Source organism: Pelodiscus sinensis, chromosome 12, assembly GCF_049634645.1.
Source record: "Pelodiscus sinensis isolate JC-2024 chromosome 12, ASM4963464v1, whole genome shotgun sequence".
Classification (NCBI taxonomy): Eukaryota; Metazoa; Chordata; order Testudines; family Trionychidae; genus Pelodiscus; species Pelodiscus sinensis.
The window spans coordinates 28,112,145-28,132,007 of NC_134722.1; the positions used below are offsets into that span (position 1 = coordinate 28,112,145).

The following is a 19,863-nucleotide window of genomic DNA, read 5'->3' on the forward strand; positions in this document are numbered from 1 at the left end:
TCAGGAGAACTGGCCTATGGTCCATAACTCTAGGCAGCTGGCACTAGTGCTTGTGCCACTCAGGACCCCAGTAGTCAGAGTAAGGGCCTGGGCCTGGCAGCTGCAGGGGGGCTCTGGACTTGGATGGATGAAAGAGGGAAGGTGGAACCTTTGTCAGAAGGGGCAGGTGGGGCTGACCTACCCAAGCCAATAGCTGAGTACATTTATGAATTAAGGATTTATTTAATCCTGGAGCAGAAAATGCTGTGGGTTTAATTCTGCACATAATGATGTCAGTGTCAAAACTCTCATTGACTTCAGTTGTGCAAGATTAGGTCATAGAAAAGATAAATATTCAAAATACTGTTACATAATAGGGATGTTAAATGTTGTGCATCAATTTTTAGTTCCACAGTTACTAAAATACTACCTGGGGGGTGGAGCCAGCAGCCAGTACATTCCTGGACCCAGTTCTGGGGAGCCCCCTGCTACCCTGCACTGTTGTCTCTGAGCACGGGTGGGAACATTCCCTGTCAGTGGGGGGCCCAAGTTCCCCATGGACATACTGCTTCTCCCCGGGCTGCCTCTGTGGGAGGCAGCAATGGGGAGGGGAAAGCAGCTCTGTGGAGCCAGAACACAGGGAGAGCCAATTTAAATGCCAATTCCCTACATGTACTGGCTCCCACCTGCTCATCTTCTTCACTGTTGCTTCTGATTGAGAGGCAGCAATGTGGTAGGGGTGCAGGTGAGTCCAGGAGAGCTGGCTCCCACCTCTTCCCTCTTGTTGCCTTTGATACAGAAGCAGCAAGTTGGGGCAAGAGAGGTTGCATGTAGTTGTTTGGGTTAATCTATAAGCCTAGGCTTATCAGTTAATCATTTAAATGACTATAAACTGACATCCCTATTATCTGGTAACTAGAAATTTTACTGCAAAATAAAATATAATTACTTTACTGTAATATTCAGTATGGATAGATTATGGGTCCTGTTTCTTTGTTAGATGTTTATTAAAATTAAGGCTCAAGAACGTCAAATTTTAGGGTATAAAAGGGAAAACATAAATAATAATTAACCTTAATTATCCCCATGATTGTCCAGAGCATCATGTTAATAACTCTACTAACAATGTTTTCACTTAATTTAATGCTAATTGCTTCTAACCCTCACTGGACAGTTTTGAAAATTGCTGTAGTTTAGCCTGAGACGTTTCTGATTAGCTTCATCAGTTGAAATGGCCCATTCGGACGCTGACAGAGCCTGCTCTGCATATACTTTCTCAAGACTTGGTAAGTGCGTGATCTTTCATTTTTTATGTTTTTGTGTCTTCTCTTTTGAAATTGTGATTGCTTGTTGCTGCTTTTTTGCAATCGTAGCGTGTTTCTTTGGTACTTGCATTTCTTTTATTTATAATTTTTAACACAAAATTTAGGCCAAAACCTTGAGCTTTTTGTGGAGAAAGCATTCCAATTCTGGAATCTCTAATTTTCAGAAACAAAAAAATCTAATAGGGATTTTTTTTCTGTGCATTTGTGTTGTGTATTATGTATCACTTATTTCATGGTGACAGTCTTGGTTATTAATTTTTTAATGGCAGTTAAGTCAATGGTGCTATTAGAACATTGTTTAGCTTCCTTCTTTGGTGTTAACAAATAGCTTGTTTTTTTTCCTTGAACATATCTCATGTAGCTCTGTTAAGGTTTGTCTATACTTTTGACAGTAATTTTGACAGTAAATTTGGATTTTGATACAATGTGTATTTAGAGCACAATATCTATTTACAAACAAGTCTATTTGTGGATATTCTTATTCCAGAAAAAAAGTGTCTTTTCCAGTTTAGCTTAGTCTACTAGATATTATACTGCTAGCATATATTTTCAGTGGTGACTGTCAGGTTTCAACTGAAAGGCTTTCAGCTGTCCACTGTAAGGCTCGCAAAAGAAGAACCACTTAAGCTTCTGTTGTACAGGTTGGACCTCCTTGGTCCAGCACCCTCCAGACCTGACTGGTCCCGGATAAGGGATTTTGTCAGACCAGGGAAGATAATTTCTTGCCCTTGCCTAGCCATGGCCTCGCTACCAGCTTCCCACCGGCTTTCCCCTGCTGCCAGACCCTCTGCACGCTGGGCCCCTGGCTCCATCATGGCAGTCCCGCCTCCAGCACACACAGCCGCAGTGCTGCGCTCCCGGCTTGGCAGGGCAGTCCCCTCCTGGGGCCCCACTTGGGCTTTAACCTCGGTTGGCTGCCCTGCTGCCTCCCAGCCTCACTGGGCAGCTCCGCAGGCAGCAGCAGGGCTGCTGGGCTTTTTGCTATGCTGTTGGGCAAAAGCCCCACTCTTGGGTTCCTGGCCCCACCACCAGGCAGCGCCATGGTCAGGCTCCCAGCTCCACAGGACAACTGCTCTGTCTCCTATTCCCTCCAGGCAGCTGCACTGCTTGGCGGTAGCAGGGCTACTGGGTTCCCAGTTGTGCTGCCAGGTGGCCCGCTGCTTCCCACTCTCACTGGGCTGTTTTCCTTCTGCACCCCCTACTCCCTGCAGTGTTGGCACCAGGTGGTAGTCCTACTGCTGGGCTACCATTTCACTGCCATAGGACAACCCTGCTACTACTGAGCTCTAGCCCCTCTGTAGGGCTCCCAGTGACCAGCCCTCCACCAGGACTCTCTGGTCCTTGGACATCTGTGGACCTACTGGATCACAGAGTCCTAGTTAAGAGAGATTTTCCTATTCCTTTGTATGTTAAAGTTACTGCTTGAGTTCTTCCCTGTGCCGAAAATCTCTCTTTCTACCTGCTTAATTTGTATAGTAGCTTAACATTTCATACTGGTAACTAAACAGATTTGTAGTACCAGTTAAAAGCTAATGTCCTGTAGTATCAGGTTGAGGAACACCAGCATAAAATACTGATATTTTGAATGTCCAAAATAATTTTCTGTTTGCTCTGTAACAATTGCAAGACGTGTTTGGAAAATGCCCATAAATAAACTCCTGAATGTATATTTAATTGTTACATGTTTTTACTGTTATATGTCATTAGTTAGAGAAAGTTCTGAAATCCTGTGGTGAAGTCCAAGTTCAGTGGATTACATAAACTGTTTCTTTTATTTGAGAAGATTAAGAGACTTAGAAAAAGGAAGTTTGGAGTTGTTTCCTCGGTCTTGTAAAACAGCGTTTCCCAAACTATGGGCCGCGGGAAAAAAATACTGGGCCTCAGCATGCCTGGTGGCTGCCGGCAAGGCCGGCCTTAGACCGATTCGGGCCCCGCACCCCTGAACCCGGAAGTGTCGGCAAGATACAGAGCCGGGGGCCCTGCTCCACCGATACGTAGAGCTGGGTCTCTCCCCCGGCTCTGTCTGGCGCGGGCGCGGGTCCCCTGTGCCGGCCCCGCGCGTCCTCCCACCTGTCAGCCGACGGTCAGGGCAGTGAGTGGTGTGTGTGTGTGTGTGTGTGTGTGTGTGTGTGTGTGTGTGTGTGTGTGTGTACTATACACCCCGAGACTTCAACTGCTGAGACCGGTGTCCCTTGCAGTGGGCAACCTGGAAGAGGTTGATGGGCGCCCCAATAAGTGTACAGGAAGAGCTTATTACACTTCAGATTTTAACTGCTAGAATCTGTGATTCCTTCGCAGCAGGCAGCCTCGGGAAGGCTGAGAAGTACCCCAGCGGATTTTGCCACCTGGGTGTGACACAAATCCAAACGCCCAAGCTCTCCCTGTATCTGTCCCTAATGACCGGCTGAAGTTCTTTTTAAATTGTGCCTGATTCTGTTACAGCAACTGAAGGAGTCAGGTTAAAACTTAAACATTTACAGGTTTATTGAGGAAGCTTAGAAATCATACGGTTGCAATTGCTATTGTTCTATTTCTTAACTGCTGACATATATATATATATATATATATATATATATATATATATATATATATATAGAAAAAATGGTTACAAAGAAGATCAAGATAGGAAATAGAAAATAATGGTAACAAATGACAGCTTAAGCTTTAAAGAGCTCTATTCTATGCATGCACTATAACAAAAGGACACATACAGGTACAATTTTTACCCCCTTCTGCGTCACTCGATCCCAGTATGTCAGGCCAGGATCGGTCCCTCAATTCCTCGGAAAGATGAAAATACGAGGTGAGCGTCCCCATGGAACCTCGGGAGGTCAAACACCTAACCCAACCAGCAGGTAGAGGGCAGATTGACACTCAAAAGAGAGTGTGTTGCTGTACCACCTTATATATCCGTTGGGTCACGTATTTTCTCTTTCTTATCTATAATGCCAAATGGTGCTGGTCTGTTTTTTGTGAGACCAGTTCTTACAAGAGAGTTGTAAACTTAATTTATACTTGTAAGAGAGAGTTGAGAGGATTAAATTGGAAGTACTGGACATTCTTTTTCTCAGTGGGAAATTCCTCTCCCAGGGACGGCTGTGTATTCGAATCAACATGGGTGCCAGCCGGGCACTTCTTGCAGCCTCGAGCTCAGTTTATTTCCTTAATCGTTACTCAGTCAGAGAAACTCACATATCCTGGTCTCGCATCAAAGCAGATCAAAGCTTAATGGCTATGCCGATTTTCTTATTGTTCCTTCTCTGCCCTGTATACAGATATCTCAGAGGGCAAGCAAGATTGTTTGAGATGGGATGGGGGCTGCCGGCTACACCACCCTGCCCCCAGACCACCCCGCCGTGCGCAGCTCCTCCTCACTGCCTGCTGCTGCCCATGTGCGGCGTTGCACGTGGGCGGGGAGGACGCCTGGGCGTGATGTGACGTCACGGCCTGGGATTTTAAAAGTCTTCGGAGGCACGTGGCGGGGCCATGCAGCCTTCGGCGGCCTCCGGCCCCACAATGTGGAAGGCAGAAGTTAGGGAACGGGCTTGGGAGGAGGCGACAGCTGCAGTGGCAGGCTTGCGCGGAGAGAAAGGAGTGGAAGGCAAAGGGGCTTGGGAGGGGAAGGCACCAAGGGACAGGGTGCAGGAGAGAGAGACAAATGCCAGGGGGCCAAGTGCAGACAATGAGGGAAAATTCAGGAGGGGAGGTGTCAGTGGGAGGAAGGACAGGGTGATGCTGGGAGAGGAGAGGGGAAGGGCAGTGGGGGCTGGAGGAGGTGGTGCTGGGAGAAGGCTTGAAAGAAGGGGTGGGCATGAGAGAGGTGGGGATGGAGCAAGTCATGTGTGAGAGCACAGAGGGGCAGGAGTGGATGGGGCAGAGAGTGCTGAGGGGGTGGGTATCAGGGAAAGAGAGGGCAAAGGGGGCAGGGCAGTAAGGGAAGGGGGAGGCACCAGGAGGGTGCAGGGCTAAGGGAAGGTGCATGTGCCAGGAGATTCTGGGGTGAGGAGGAGGGGAGAGCTAGCCACTGGAAGCAGCACTGGACGGGGGAATTGGGGCAGGCTGGGGAGATTGGGGGGCTGGTGGAAGCAGGGCTGCCGGGGGGTGCAAGGTTGGGGGTAGGGAGCTGGCCGGGGAAGATGAGGGGGGGGGGGGGGAGAAGAAGCAGCCGCCGGAAGGAGGGCTGGATGCGGGCAGTGGGGCTGGCCAAGGGAGATTGGGAAGAGAAGCAGGAGGGACCTGGCTGCCCGGGAGGGGGTTGGGGGAAGTGGGGCTGGCCAGAGGCACAGCGGGCGGAGTAGGGGGAAGGAATGAATCGGCCTGTGGGGAGTGGGACTGACCCAGCCATATGTAGATCTTGGGATGCTGCCCCTGTTTCCCCCCCCTCCCCCGCAAAGCACAAAGCATGAGTTAGTCCAGCCCGGGGATTCTATTGTCTGCCCCCCTCCCCACACACACACACACCCCCTTGAGTAGTTGCGAACTGTCTGGCTGGTAGACACACTCATGCAGCCTGAGCACATTTACTAGCCAGGCAGTTCGAAACTACAAACTAATACATCTAGTAATAATACAACTTACCTAATGAGAAAATACCAGACATGTTATATGTCTGGTATTTTCTCAGTTTGTTTTTTATGTGTTTATATTTTTGGGCTGCAAAAAGCAGTATTGGGGAAAAAAAGGGTTCCTACTAAAGTAAAAAGTTTGGGAAACCCTGGTCTAACCAGCTTTCTGTCTGTATTACAGTCCATTTATCCAGTCCTTAACTTGCTGGCAAGAATATTGTGAGTGACTGTATCAAAAGCTTTGCTAAAGCTGGCACTGGGGGTTTTGTGAGGACCAGAAACAATTTATTTGAATATTCATCATTTGATTAATGAATATGCAAATGAACATTACTGGTCCTCCAAAAGTTCATGAATGTATTTACTGGTCCCCAAGTCAAAAAGTTTGGGAACCCCTGTTGTAAAATGTATGTGTGTGTATAGGAGTGACAGTAGAGGTCCTAAAAGGTTTAACACCAGTAAAACAAGGGATCATTGGCAAAAGTTACCTTAATTTCTTGAAACAGCACAATGGACATTTATATTTGAACAATATTATATATTGCAAATCTTGCAAATTCCAAAAATCTGAATTGTTTTCAAGGTCAACACTGTTTCTTTTATAACGGCATACTGTGAGGTGCAAACTGACAAAGTGTATTGCGTGTTTTCCTCATGGTGTAATTATATGCATACACATATAAAATTAGTTTATTACAAAAGGCAATTTACAAGTTCAGTCCCTGTAAAACACTTGTAATTTTTTTTAAACTGGTTCCTCTAACTAAACTCTGAATGGAATTTAAAAAACTCCTTTTTTTTCCCTGGGAAAAGGTAATTATGAGTTCTCCTAAGTTAGTAATTGCAGTTTGTATTCTCCCAGGTTAGTAGTTAAAATTGTTTGCAATTTTAGTTGGTAATTTGCTGCTTCTCATTACTGAAATATTTATTTTGGGAACGATGAAAAGCTAATTCAGATAACTTTGCAAACAAGAATTCTTTGCAGTAATAGCCCAATATTACCCTTATAGATTAAACATATATTTAAATTACTGTGAAAACTAGGCTGCTTGTCTTAAAACTTTGCTTTCAAGCTTCAGCTATTTGGGCAAGTCAGGTATTCTAGTATATTCTATTTACCTATTTTACGGTTGCTTATCCTTTATTTTAATATATTTTTCCACGCCTATGAACTATTTAATATACATATTTATATCTATAGTTTTTGTTTGTACTGGTGGGTGCACATCCACACGCTATCTCAATATTGGTGTTGCATATAAGAAAATTCAACCTGCCCAAGGATGGAAGATCTTAGAGGGAATACTGCTTCTGACTAAAACAAAGAGTGCTTAAATTAGTAAACCCCTCGTATACATTCATATAGAATGTTTCACTGGAATGATTGGCTTGGAATATGTTTCTGACTTGAAAAGGTTATAATACGTTTATCTTTCCAGGCCAAATTATTGCAATGTGCTTTTGTTCTTTTCATGTATTAATAATTAATACTTAGCACGTGTAATACAGATATATTAGCTCATAGAGGTTTTTTTGGATGAATATGTGGCTAACAATAAATATTCATCACTTAAAAATTTATTCAAGTCTTGTTTAATCTCATAGTTTTTGATTCAATGAACGTGCATTGAGGGTAAAATTTTTATTTTGTGATGGAAGTGTGGGGACAAATTAGAAAAGATTGCACAGATATTGTCAGATTAAATTAGGAAAACATGAGAGCTAAAGAATGGGTAGAGGTTTATATAGTACAGTACTGTACTAAATTGCAGGTGTGACATGGCATTAAATATACTGATATGAATGACATAACTGAGATACTTAATGCAAGATGCCTAATATAAGATATGAAAGATTGGAATGTTTGTGATTTACTGAATATGATTACCTTATTTGTATGCAAGTATCATTTCTGTTTCTGAAGTTAGAAATAAGGGCTGTAGATTTATATTACAAATGTGTTCATGCTGGGTGAAGCCTACTACTGGTCCTTCCGATACAACAATGAAAAGCTCCACAGTGCTGGTGGCCCATCAGCAAGAGACCATGGCTTGTAAAAGAGCATAGTCTTCCTGTGAACGTGAGGGTCAGCCTCTGACATATGTCTACAAAAGCCCTACAGAGACATGTGACCACTTCACCACATACCAGAACCCATCTTGAATTCTGTACTTTTCCACAAGAAGTTGGGGGAGGGGAGACTAGAAAACAGTTGCAGGTATTTAAGAAAAAAAAAAGATACTATGAATTGTGGAGCCTAATTCTGTGGATCCATATTTGAAGATCATTAATGTCTCATTCTAGCTGTTAAATAAAAGTGGTTAAAATCATGTCAGTGCTACACAGTGGGCCCAGCCAGGCTGGAGCTCCCTCCAGCTGGGATCCTGCAACGCAAGCAGTGGGCTGCTCCGGGCCGGTGGTTAACTGCTTACCCGATAAACATCACCCTTTAAGGGAAATGCTTACTGGGTAACCGGTTAACCCTTTACATCCCTAATAAAGAATTCTAGCTACTGTATATAAAACTGTATGTTGGATGAACACATGCTTCCATGAGTAAAGATTTAAATGAATCAAATGAAGTGCTTTCAACTTTGACAAGGCCCATTTGAACCTAGTGTTGATAATAAAGTACAGGCCAAATCTCATTGGTCCGGCACTCTCAGGACCTGAGCCATCCCGGATGAGGGAATTTGCCAGATGAGGGAAGGTCCCCTGCCTCCGGTCCTCTCAGCCTGCCGCCCCTACCTGCTGCCGGCTCCTTTGGCCTCTCTGCTGGCCGAGTGACACAGTTGCCCCAATCCTGCTGTCATTGCTACTGCTCCAGCCCCACTGCCGGCACACAGTCTTGCTGCTGGCTGGCACACAGCCCAATCGGGCTGCCGACCTGCCAGGGCCCCAGATGGGCTTCCTCTACTGGGGTGCCATGTCCTGGCCTTACTGCCAGCTAGGCTGCTGCAGCTCTGTCCCCACTGCTGGGTCGGCACTCAGCCCCATTCGGGCTGCTGTGGCACAACTCCACTGCCAGGCCAGCATGCATGGGCTGCCTCTGATCCACTACCACAGCCCTGCTACTGCTGCTGGTCTGCTGAGCTCCTGGCCCTGCTACTACCAGTCTCCCTTCTGCAGTACTCTCAGTTCTGGCCCTTCTGCCCTTGGGCTCTTTTTTTCTTTCAGACCACAGATGTTGATGGATGAGAGAGTCCCAGTATAGGGAGATGCAACCTGTAGAAAATGTGTTGATCTTTCACAGAAATGGATTGGATGATGTGATGTAGGGGTAGGCAATAATTTTTGATGGCGAGCCTCTCCAAGAATTCGGAAAGTGGTCTAAGGTCGCACTCTTCCATGATACTAAGGAGAAGGTACAGGGTCTGGGATGGGGGTTGCATGCAGAAGGAAGCTTGGGGTAATGGATTGGGGTACAGGAGGGAGTTGGGGTGAAGGAGGGAGAGGGGGCTATGGGTGCAGGGGCAGAGGATATGGGTTATGTGGGATATGGTTGCAGGAGGGGAGCAGAGGGCTTGGATTATGTGGGGTATAGTGATACGGAGAGACGGAGCTGGGGCGTCAGAGACCTACTTTGGTTGGGAGACTTACCTGGGTGACTGGCAGTGAGCAGCCCAGCGGGTTTCTCAGGCAGGCTCCCTGCCTGTCCCTGCACAGGCTGCAGGGGCCATGTGTGTCTGTGAATAGCTAGGATCCCGAGGGAAGAGGAAGAAGGGTACTCTGCACACGGAAACTGGCCAATGGGATTGTGCTGGGGGTAGGGGCAGCGAGTGAAGCAGCTTGGCAGGCTGTATTTGGCCCAGCCCTGATCTAATATATCATTTATGTATCTAACTTCCATGATTCCACAAACTAGATCCCTACATCTGAAGCATTAACTCCTTGTGTTAGTGCCATTTTTAATCATTACATGTAGGAGTAATACTACGAAAAATTCTGTTTTTTCCAATAGGGATGTAAAAGATTAACGGGTTAACCAGTTATCAGATAAGCAGGTGGCTTATTGTCCTGCTTACCAGATAACTGGTTAACCGACCTGGCTGTCTGGACACTGCCTATGATGGGGCCAGGGCAGCTCCTGCCATCCAAGGCTACAGCAGGGCCGGGAGCGGGGCTGGGGCCAGAGCCAGAGCAGCGTTCACCTCCTGAGGCTGTAGCGGGGATAGGGCTGGGGCAGCTCCCGCTGCCCATGACCGGAGCATCTCCCCTACCTCCCCCCAGGGTTGGAGCAGCCACTGCTTTTGGGCCCAGAAGAGCCCCCAGAGCCAGGGCTGTGGCCAGAGCAGACCCTCCCCCAGCCACAGCCCATCATGCCTTGGAGAGGGGAGAGGCTGCTCCATTGTTAGCTGCTTAAACCTGGCATTTAACTGGTTAACATATTAAACATTAATTAACATCCCTATTTCCAGTCAGAAAATCTATCCTTATTAATTTAGCTGCAAAAGGCTTTGCAATAGGACCAGAGCTATGATGTTTAAAGCAACTTTGCACTGTTATATTACTTCATTATGTTTTAGAGATTGAAAGAGCATATTTGTGTAGAGAGAGGCAAGTGGCTCTGCCCTCAAGTGTTTAGGGCTGAACCAACACACCAGGTGATGTTCCTTGCACCTGTTATTGGGCTGATACAGAATATGTCTCCCTTTATTTCCTCCCTGCAATAGCAGTCACAGTCTGCCTACTGGCCCCATCCACATCCATAACCTTCTCCCCGCACAAGTTAAGAAATATTTCAAGTCCCAAGGATACCAGGGATGGATGGGAAAAATGCAGTTGGTGTTATGTGCTTTCAGAAACCATTGCTCGTTCTAAAAGCAGCAAAACTCACAATATAGGTAACTAGTAGATAAAACATTTTATGGATTGGCCCACTTGCAGAAAAATGAAAGAGTTCAAGTAAGAATGCAGGCATTTGCCACTGCCCAGTGATTAAATAGCCCTTTCTCCTCTCCCTTTGCCCCCATAACCTTGACCTGCTTCAGCCTTATGATTAGATTTCTATAACAGCTGCTAACAGCAGTTAATACTGCTGACTGCAAAGTTAAAAAAAGAATGAGTGTACATGCTCTCAAAAGCATATGTTGATAAGGGAGATTGAGTGTTCCCAGTAACAGACCTTGGTAAACAAGTGTGAAGAGTTGAGACAAAAGCATTGCACAATTGCCAGATTACAATGTCACCCTTCACAGCACAGACCTAACCCAAAGATAAGCCAGTGGATGGGCCCTGTTACCTATTATGTGATTCGGCACAGGAAACAGCTGGATGCACAGGCAGATGTCATCCTGTGGATCCTTGCTGTTCAAAGATGAATACCCCATGTGATACCCCTGTTTCACTTGAGAACTGAGAACCAAGCTCAGTATGTACAGTAAAACTCCGATAGTCCGGCATCCAGCTGTTCGGCACTCCCGATACTCCGGCATCAAAATGCCAAGCGCTCCTGACCAGCTGATTAAAAAGCCTGCCGCTCAGCGCATGTGCTGGCTGTAACCACAGAGCATAAGGTTGGGAAGAGGCGGGGGAGTGGGATCTTGTTACAGTATGGAGAAGAGCATTTTGCTTCAGCAAAGGGGAAACAGGAGGAAGAGGGAGGGGGAGGAGGATTAGGTTACAGCATGGAGGAGAGAGACGAGAGAGGAAAGGGAAGGGGAGAAGGAGGGAGATTGTGTCCTGGCCAGTTGTTAAGCCATGCAGCTGTATCGGACCTCATGATTCTCCAGCAAATCTGATAATCCGGCATCACTTAGGTCCAAAAGGTGCTGGATTATCGGAAGTCTACTGTACTATGCTATGCCCTTATTCTCGGGGTCAAGTTGGACACATGACCAGAAGTAAAAGTACCCCCTTCTAAGAACTTTTTCCACCATCCTCCTGCCCATAGGGGATGAGTTCGGCCCCCCACCGAACCTTCTCTTCGCTGCTGCTGGTCTCTCCCCTGCAGTTGTCTGCCCTTCTGCTTCACCCCCAGAATCCTCGGGCACCTAAACCTTCCCTTACTCCTGCATCCTCCTGGTGCTTCCTCCTTCCCTCACTGCCCCTACCCCTTTGCCCTCTTTCTTCCTGATGCCCATCTCCTCACCAACCTCTGCCCCAGTTTCTCTCATGCCCCTCTGAGTCCTCACACGACTTGCTCCATCCCTGCCTTCCTCATTCCCACCCCTCCTTTCAACCCTTCTCCTAGCACCTCTACCTCCCCTTGCTTCCTCTTGCCCCAATTCCCTTCCCCTCTCCTCTCCCAGCATCACCCTGTCCCCCCACCCTCCCACCCCCACTGACACCTCCTCTCCCTCCTCCTGCCCTATTCCTCATTGTCTCCACTTGGCCCCCTGGCATGTCTCTTCTCCACCTTGTCCCATGGTGCCTTCCCCTTTCTTTTCCTGACCTGCCCCCCTCCCCTCAGCACAAGCCCCTTCCTCTCCCACTCCCTTTCCCCTAGATCTCTCTGAGCCCCTCTTCCACCTTTTGCCTTCCAGTTTGCGGGGCTGGAGTCTGTGGTTGGGCCCCAGAAGTCCCCGCAGACATGGCCCCAGCTGCTTCCAAGGTAGGAGCTCTTGCCGGGACTGGAGCTGGGCCGCCCTGTGGTGCTAATGTTAGTGCTGCATTCCAGTCCCCGCACCAGCTTTGGCTCCCATTAGGAGGAGCGCGGGGGTGGGGGGAGAGAAAGCCCCCATGCTCTCAGATCTGGCTTGCAGAGTGTGGCAGAGCAAGCACTGCCGCTCCCCCAGCGGAGTTGGAGGGGGCGGGGAGAGAAAGGGCTGTGCACAGAGCATGCCGGCAGAGCCTGAACATACCCCGCTCTGCAGCGCTCCAGCTCGGACTCCAACATCAGCTCCCAGGAGTGGCTCACTGGCTCTGACTAGCGCCCCTCCTACTCCAGCAGCGGTGGTGGCCACCTGTGAATGGAGGAAGTGGCGTGGCCAGACTGGCGGCCACGCACAGCAGAGGCTGTCCTGCAGCAGGAGGGAAGGGCCACGCAGTGCTGGGGGCTTGCCGGATGGTGACGTGCTGCATGGGAGGTTGGAGCTCTGGACACTGCGCTCCACTGGTAGCAGCCCTGGCTGCCTGCGCAAAGCACCAAGGGAGCCACTTAGGTGCTGGGTGGAGGCTGGGAGTTACTGCTGCACCACGCTAGCACTGGGTGTCTTTAAATCCTTTACTGTCCCGGAAAAAAGGGACGTATGGTTACCATAGCGCCATGGCACACCTCAGACTGCCTCGTGCCACAGAACACTGTTAAAGAAACGCTGATGTAGATGGTATCATGAGCTTTTGTGGGCACAGCCATCTGAAGAAGTGGGCTGTGCTGACGAAAGCTCATGATGCCATCTACATTTTTTGTTGGTCTTTAAAGTGCTACCTGATTATTTGTTGTTTTTTAAGTATTTCCTTTTCAGTTTAGGCATTCACTTGCTCCATTTGGTTGGTAAAGTATTAGGGTGTGGCTGCCTTCAGTGGCCTCCTTATTGGCTGGAAATCCCATACTCTGAAATCTATTTATTATTTCTGGAATTCTTCTAACAGAAATCCCCCATTAGTCTTTTGGTGTTAATTGCCTTGGGGAATCTACACAACCACCACTCTGGCAGAAGGCTTTTCAACTCCAAAATGAAATGCAAAAGAGAGAGCACATGACCTATGCACATGAAACCATGCTGTTTCTTATGCACCAGTATTGGTCTACTCTTTGGTACACTGTCACAGTGTAAGATGCAGCAGCGTGACGGGGGAGGGGAGACAGCTCTGTGAAGCTGGTGCTGGGGGTAGATGACTTTTAAACTGGTTCCCGCAAGCACCTGCTCCCACCTTCCACACCCCCACCCCTATGGGAGGGAGTATGAAGGCACGTGTGAAGAACTGGCTTGAAAGCCAGTTCCCTGCATGTGTCGGCTCCTGTCTCTTCTCCCCCCTCCCCCCCCCCATGTGCTGCTGCCTCTAATAGAGAAGCAATAATGCAGGAGGCCCTGCAGCTTTGCGGGAGCAGATACGTGTGGGGAGCCATCTTCAAAACTGCTGCTTGCTGTGTGTACTAGCTTCTGCTTGCCCCCATCACTCTCTATCGGAGGCAGCAGCCCAGAGATGGGGGGAGGAGGGAGAGAAGGCAGTTCCATGAGAGCTGGTGCTCATGGGGAGCCAGCTTAAAAGTGGGAGGGATGATATGCATTGGCTCCCGCCTCCCTCCCCCTTACTATCTGATATAGAGGCAGCAAGAGGGGGAGTACATGCAATCATTTGGATTAACAGATAAGCCTATGCTTATCGGTTAATTGTTTAAATGACTATATGCTCATATCCCTAGTATCCATTGAGCTGAATAACTTCTTATTTATCCTCAAGGTCAGCTGTCTTTGGTGTGTCAAAAAGTTAGCATCGTAGGGCTAGAAGAGACCTCAAGAGGTCATTGAATCCAGCCCCTTGCTCAAAGCAGGACCAATTCCAACTACATCAACCCAGCCAGCGCTTTGTCAAGCTGAGACTTAAAAACCTCTAGAGATGGAGATTCCATCTCCCTAGTTAATCCATTCCAGTACTTCAGTACCCTTCTAGTGAGAGAGTTTTTCCTAATATCCAACTTAGATCTCCCCCACTGTAACTTGAGACTATTGCTCCTTGTTCTGCCATCTGTCACTACTGAGAACAGCCTCTCTCCATCCTCTTTGGAATCTCCCTTCAGGAAGTTGAAAGCTCCTATCAAATCCCCCCTCACTCTTCTCTTCTGCAGACTAAATAAGCCCAAATACTTTAGCATCTCTTCATAGGTGGTGTGCTCCAGCCCCTTTATCATTTTGGTTGCCCTCCGCTGGACCATTTCCAATGCGTCCACTTCCAATGCGTCCACATCCTTTCTATAGTGGGGGGACCCAAAACTGGACACAGTACTCCAGATGTGGCCTCACCAGAGCCGGTAAAGGAGAATTATCACTTCTCTATTCTATCACATCTGCTGGCAGTGCTCCTCCTAATGCACCCTAACGTTCCATTTGCCTTCTTGGCTACAAGGGCACACTGTTGACTCATATCCAGCTTCTCATCCACTGTAATCCCCAGGTCCTTTTCTGCCAAACTGCTGCTATTCGGTTCCCAGCCTGTAACAATGCTTGGGATTCTTTCATCCCAAGTGCAGGACTCTACACTTGTCCTTGTTGATCCTTGTTGAAAGTTGTGCTCAAATTCCATCCAGTCTTAAACTAATTGCTCGCTTGATTGCATAATCATTTGTTCCACAGTAAGGATCAGGAGCGGTACCAGATCATCATCTACTTTGGCGGTGGGAATTGAGATCAGGATCTGTAATTACCATGTGAAAATGGGACAGTACCAACAATACATACACAATAAAATGTCTCCCTGTGATGCTTCCTGTAAAATGGTAGCACTCAAATTGAAAAAGCATCAGTAGTGTGGATCTCGGTATATTCATGTACACAGTGTTACACCTGTGTTTAGTACAGCATAAGTGGACGGTTGATATTAGTAAAGAGAGCATACATGGTCAAATAACTGACTAGGTGGGCCAGGGCAGATGTAAAGAAAAAATCCATTCTCATACTTAACTGAGTTTCCTTCCCCTTTATAAGGCTTATCTGTGCTCACCTAGCAAATGTGGCTAGATTGTGGCAGTCTCAAACAGGTCGTAGCTTGCAACATGTCTGGAGACCCATGCCACATATCATTCTTCTCCTCATTGGCGTCCTTGATGTTCAAATGTCTCTGGCTCCTCTGAGGTAGTCACAGGGGTCTGAAAAGTTCCTTTGCTTTCACACAGCACTGGAGCTGATCTCTGCCTTACCTTTTACTTGCCTACCCCTTGCAGTCTGTAGATGTCTATCTTTCTGTGATTGGTCCATTGCTGGTATTGCATAACTTTTCTTCACATGCCCAGGAGATCAATGTCTCCTGTAGACCTCAGGCAGAAGCATGTCTGGTGCCTGGAACTGGTATGATTGGTTGGGCAGCTGCACACAGTAAAGGTGAGCTGCTAGCTGTGCTTGCTAAGGAGGAAAATCAGGAAAAGGCATTTAAAAAAATCTACAGATAGTTTTAAAGAGGATGGTAGTCTGCAGTTCATAATTCTGACCTGGGCAGTCATTGCCACAAGGATTGGGGCATTGTGGAACAGCTGCTGGAGGACTATTAGTGTTCATAGAATCATAGAATAATAGGACTGGAAGGGACCTCGAGAGGTCATCGAGTCCAGCCCCCCGCCCTCAAGGCAGGACCAAGCTCCGTCTACACCATCCCTGACAGATGTCTATCTAACCTGTTCTTAAATATCTCCAGAGAGAGAGATTCCACCACCTCCCTTGGCAATTTATTCCAATATTTGACCACCCTGACAGTTAGGAATTTTTTCCTAATGTCCAATCTAAACCTCCCCTGCTGCACTTTAAGCCCATTACTTCTTGTCCTGTCCTCAGAAACGAAGAGGAACAAATTTTCTCCTTCCTTCTTGTGACACCCTTTTAGATATTTGAAAACCGCTATCATGTTCCCCCTTAATCTTCTTTTTTCCAAACTAAACAAGCCCAGTTCATGAAGCCTGGCTTCATAGGTCATGTTCTCTAAACCTTTAATCATTCTTGTCGCTCTTCTCTGTACCCTTTCCAATTTCTCCACATCTTTCTTGAAATGTGGCGCCCAGAACTGGACACAGTACTCCAGCTGAGGCCTAACTAGTGCAGAGTAGAGCGGCAGAATGACTTCACGAGTTTTGCTTACAACACACCTGTTGATATAACCTAGAATCATATTTGCTTTTTTTGCAACAGCATCACACTGTTGACTCATATTCAACTTGTGGTCCACTGTGACCCCTAGATCCCTTTCCGCCATGCTCCTTCCTAGACAGTCGCTTCCCATCTTGTATGTATGGAACTGATTGTTCCTTCCTAAGTGGAGCACTTTGCATTTCTCTTTATTAAACCTCATCCTGTTTACCTCTGACCATTTCTCTAACTTGCTAAGGTCATTTTGAATTATGTCCCTATCCTCCAAAGAAGTTGCAACCCCACCCAGTTTGGTATCATCTGCAAACTTAATAAACGTACTCTCTATCCCAATATCTACATCATTGATGAAGTTATTGAACAGTACGGGTCCCAAAACAGACCCTTGAGGAACTCCACTTGTTATCCCTTTCCAGCAGGATTTAGAACCGTTAACAACAACGTGTTGACCCAGTTCACACGTTATCCACACTTGCACTGTGTTAACATCAGTAGATCGAATATAAAGCCACTGTGTTTGGAGAAATAGTTTGCTGTGTTCCTGTAATGGGGTACTAACATCAGCTGCTTAGGGTGCATTTGGAGGAGCTATTGCCAGCAGATCTAGAGAAGTGATTATTCCCCTTTATTTGGCCCTGGTGAGTATTGTGGAGTATTGTGTTGAATTCTGCCCGCCCCCCCCTCCCCCCATTACAGAAAGGATGTGGAAACATTGGAGAGAATCCAGCGGATGGCAACAAAAGTGATTAGGGGGCTGGAGCACATGACTTACGAGGAGAGGCTAAGGAATTTGGGTTTATTTAATCTACAGAAGAGAAAAATGAGGGGGGCGGGAGGTTATACCAGCCTTTTATTATTTGAAGGGCCGTTCCAAAGAGGATGGAGAGAGGCTGTTCTCAGTAGTGACAGATGGCAGAACAAGGAACAATAGTCCCAAGTTACAGTGGGGGAAGTCTAGTTTGGATATTAGGAAAAACTGTTTTACTAGGTGGGTGATGAAGCACAGGAGTGGGTTACTTAGGGAGATGGTGGAATCTCCATCCCTAGAGGTTTTTAAGTCTCGGCTTGGCAAAACCCTTTCTAGGATGATTTAATTGGGGTTGCTCTTGCTTTGGGAAGGGGGTTGGGCTCGATGACCTTTTGAGGTCTTTTCTAGCCTCATAATTCTATGATGCCAGATTTGAACACAGACACCTGCACAAATGAATTGCAAGGTGACTTTTGTTGACCTACCTTTTTTAGTGTAGAGGAGGAGCTCACAATAGCACACACTATCCTCCTATGCCTTCTGATGGGCTTTTGTACACCAAGAAATTGAATGGCATAACTATCATGGTAAAATTCCCCATCCGGAATAGATGTGCTCATAAAGGGAATTATACAGGTTGAATTTCCCTGGTCAAGCACCCCCGGGACTTGGGTAGTCTCAGATGAGGGATTTTGCTGGACCAGGGGAGGTCATTTCTGCCCCTCTGGCAGTGCTGGCCCAGCCACCAGTCTCCCAGCCAACTCCCCCCTGCCACTCATCCTGCTGCCCTACTGGCCCCACCAGGCAACCCTGCTGCCAGTAGCCCAGAATATGGATATAAGCGACTAGTTGACTACCTGATAAGCATATGCTTATCGGGTAGTCAAGTAGTGACTCAACTAGTCAGGTCTCACCCCCCTCGTTGCCTCTATCAGAGAGAGGCAGCAGGTGGAGCGGAAGGGGCTGGAGCTGGCGCTGTGGGAGCTGGCTTAAAAGCTGGTTCCCAACAGCACCGTCTCCACAGGGGAGGCAGAGGCGTAGCAGGGGGACTGTGCGTGAGCCAGGAATCAGCTGATTCCCGGTTCACGCCCAGTCCCAGATACTGCACTTCTGCTTTTTAAGTGTATTAAGACCTGCCCCGAAATTCCATCAGCTACTTGATTAGCCGATTAAATGCAATTTAACATCACTAGCCCAGAGGGCTCCCAGCTCCCAACACTCTACCAGGACTCTTTGGTCCTGGAACATCTCTGCTTGCTGGACCAGAGACTGCCAGTTTAGAGGGGTTCAACCTGTAATGGTATTATACTGAGAATTATGCGGGTATAATGAATAGAACTGTATTGGTATATTGAAATAATCTCTGTTGTGTGAACAAGCAGTAAGACAACAATTCTGCCATTCTTTGCCATGACATGCCTGCCTCTTCCCCTGGCCAGCTCCTCTTGTAGAGCTTCTGAAACATCTAGTCTGCAAGTTGAGGATGTGTATTGTGAAAAGATTGACTGTTACTGAGTATCTTGTAAAATGGTAAATTAAGTGGGTATTAACAGAACTACAGGATATGTGTTTAGATTAATATCACTTTGTGATATATGACAAAAACATGTATTTCATCATTGCATTTACATAATTAAGACTAAAAAAAACTCAGGCCACAATTTTGTTGTGGAAACTACAGATTTCAACGTACACACTACATAATTGCTGCAAGTTTGATTGCTGTTGTGCCTCTTTGCTTGGGGTCACAAACTCACTCCGATCTAGCCCAGCTACCACTACCTTATAGTAGAGGGTTGACTGGGCCAAATTGGAGCAAGTGGTACTGTGACCTGACGCACAGGGTTGCAGTGCCACTCGAAGAGAAGTGGGGTTATTGTTCTGTTGTATGGAACTTGAACTCACTGTACCGAAGCTGTAACTTTCAGGTTGTGACTTCTGAACCAAAAAAATCCTTTTCAGATCTGGACTTCAGTTTTGCATTAGCTGGGAATGATTTTGCTAGTGCTATACGACACTGATGTTGTGGCTAATACCCAGCGTATATGTTGATTTGTTTAGAAACTAGATTCTTCTCTTGTCACCTATGTATCTTAATGACAGTTGAGCAGTATTATGTTATAGAAAGGCTAATAGGCTATCAGAGGCTGAGCATTCAATATTGTATTATGGAATGCAAGAGTAGTTACAGTATAAAGTATATATTTATTCCTTGTCAACAAACTAAATGCCTCTAATATAAATTATCTTGCTAGAATATGACAAAATTAATTAAGATGATTCGAAAATGCTGTGATCGATTCTGACTAGCTTGCTTTTTATTGAATTAGAAAATATGTGGAACATTTTGTCAGTGTCTTGTTTTATGCATTTTGAATTTTAAGGTATCTTTTACGGTCTCTAATTAGAAATATTGTTACCTGTATTTAGCAATGAATTTAAAGTTGATTTTCACTAAACAGCGAAACTGGTGTGGGAAAGAGGGAAAGTTTTAAAGCAAAAAGCACATA

At 46.7% G+C, this 19,863-nt stretch overlaps 1 protein-coding gene across 7 annotated transcripts in view; it reads left to right on the forward strand.

The window, feature by feature from the left end:
- Nucleotides 1-19,863, forward strand: part of PHKB (phosphorylase kinase regulatory subunit beta) — a 238,626-nt gene that overhangs the window by 2,073 nt on the left and 216,690 nt on the right. For 3 of the 7 annotated variants that reach the window (XM_006121179.4, XM_006121178.4, XM_006121180.4), the window contains exon 2: nt 1,197-1,265. The exons of 2 other annotated variants lie outside the window; for them this stretch is intronic. In XM_006121179.4, coding sequence (XP_006121241.1) covers nt 1,197-1,265 — 69 coding nt within the window. Of the gene's footprint in view, nt 1-1,153; nt 1,266-19,863 lie in introns of all 7 variants that reach the window. 2 more of the 7 variants (XM_006121182.4, XM_014572567.3) reach the window with 1 other exon arrangement.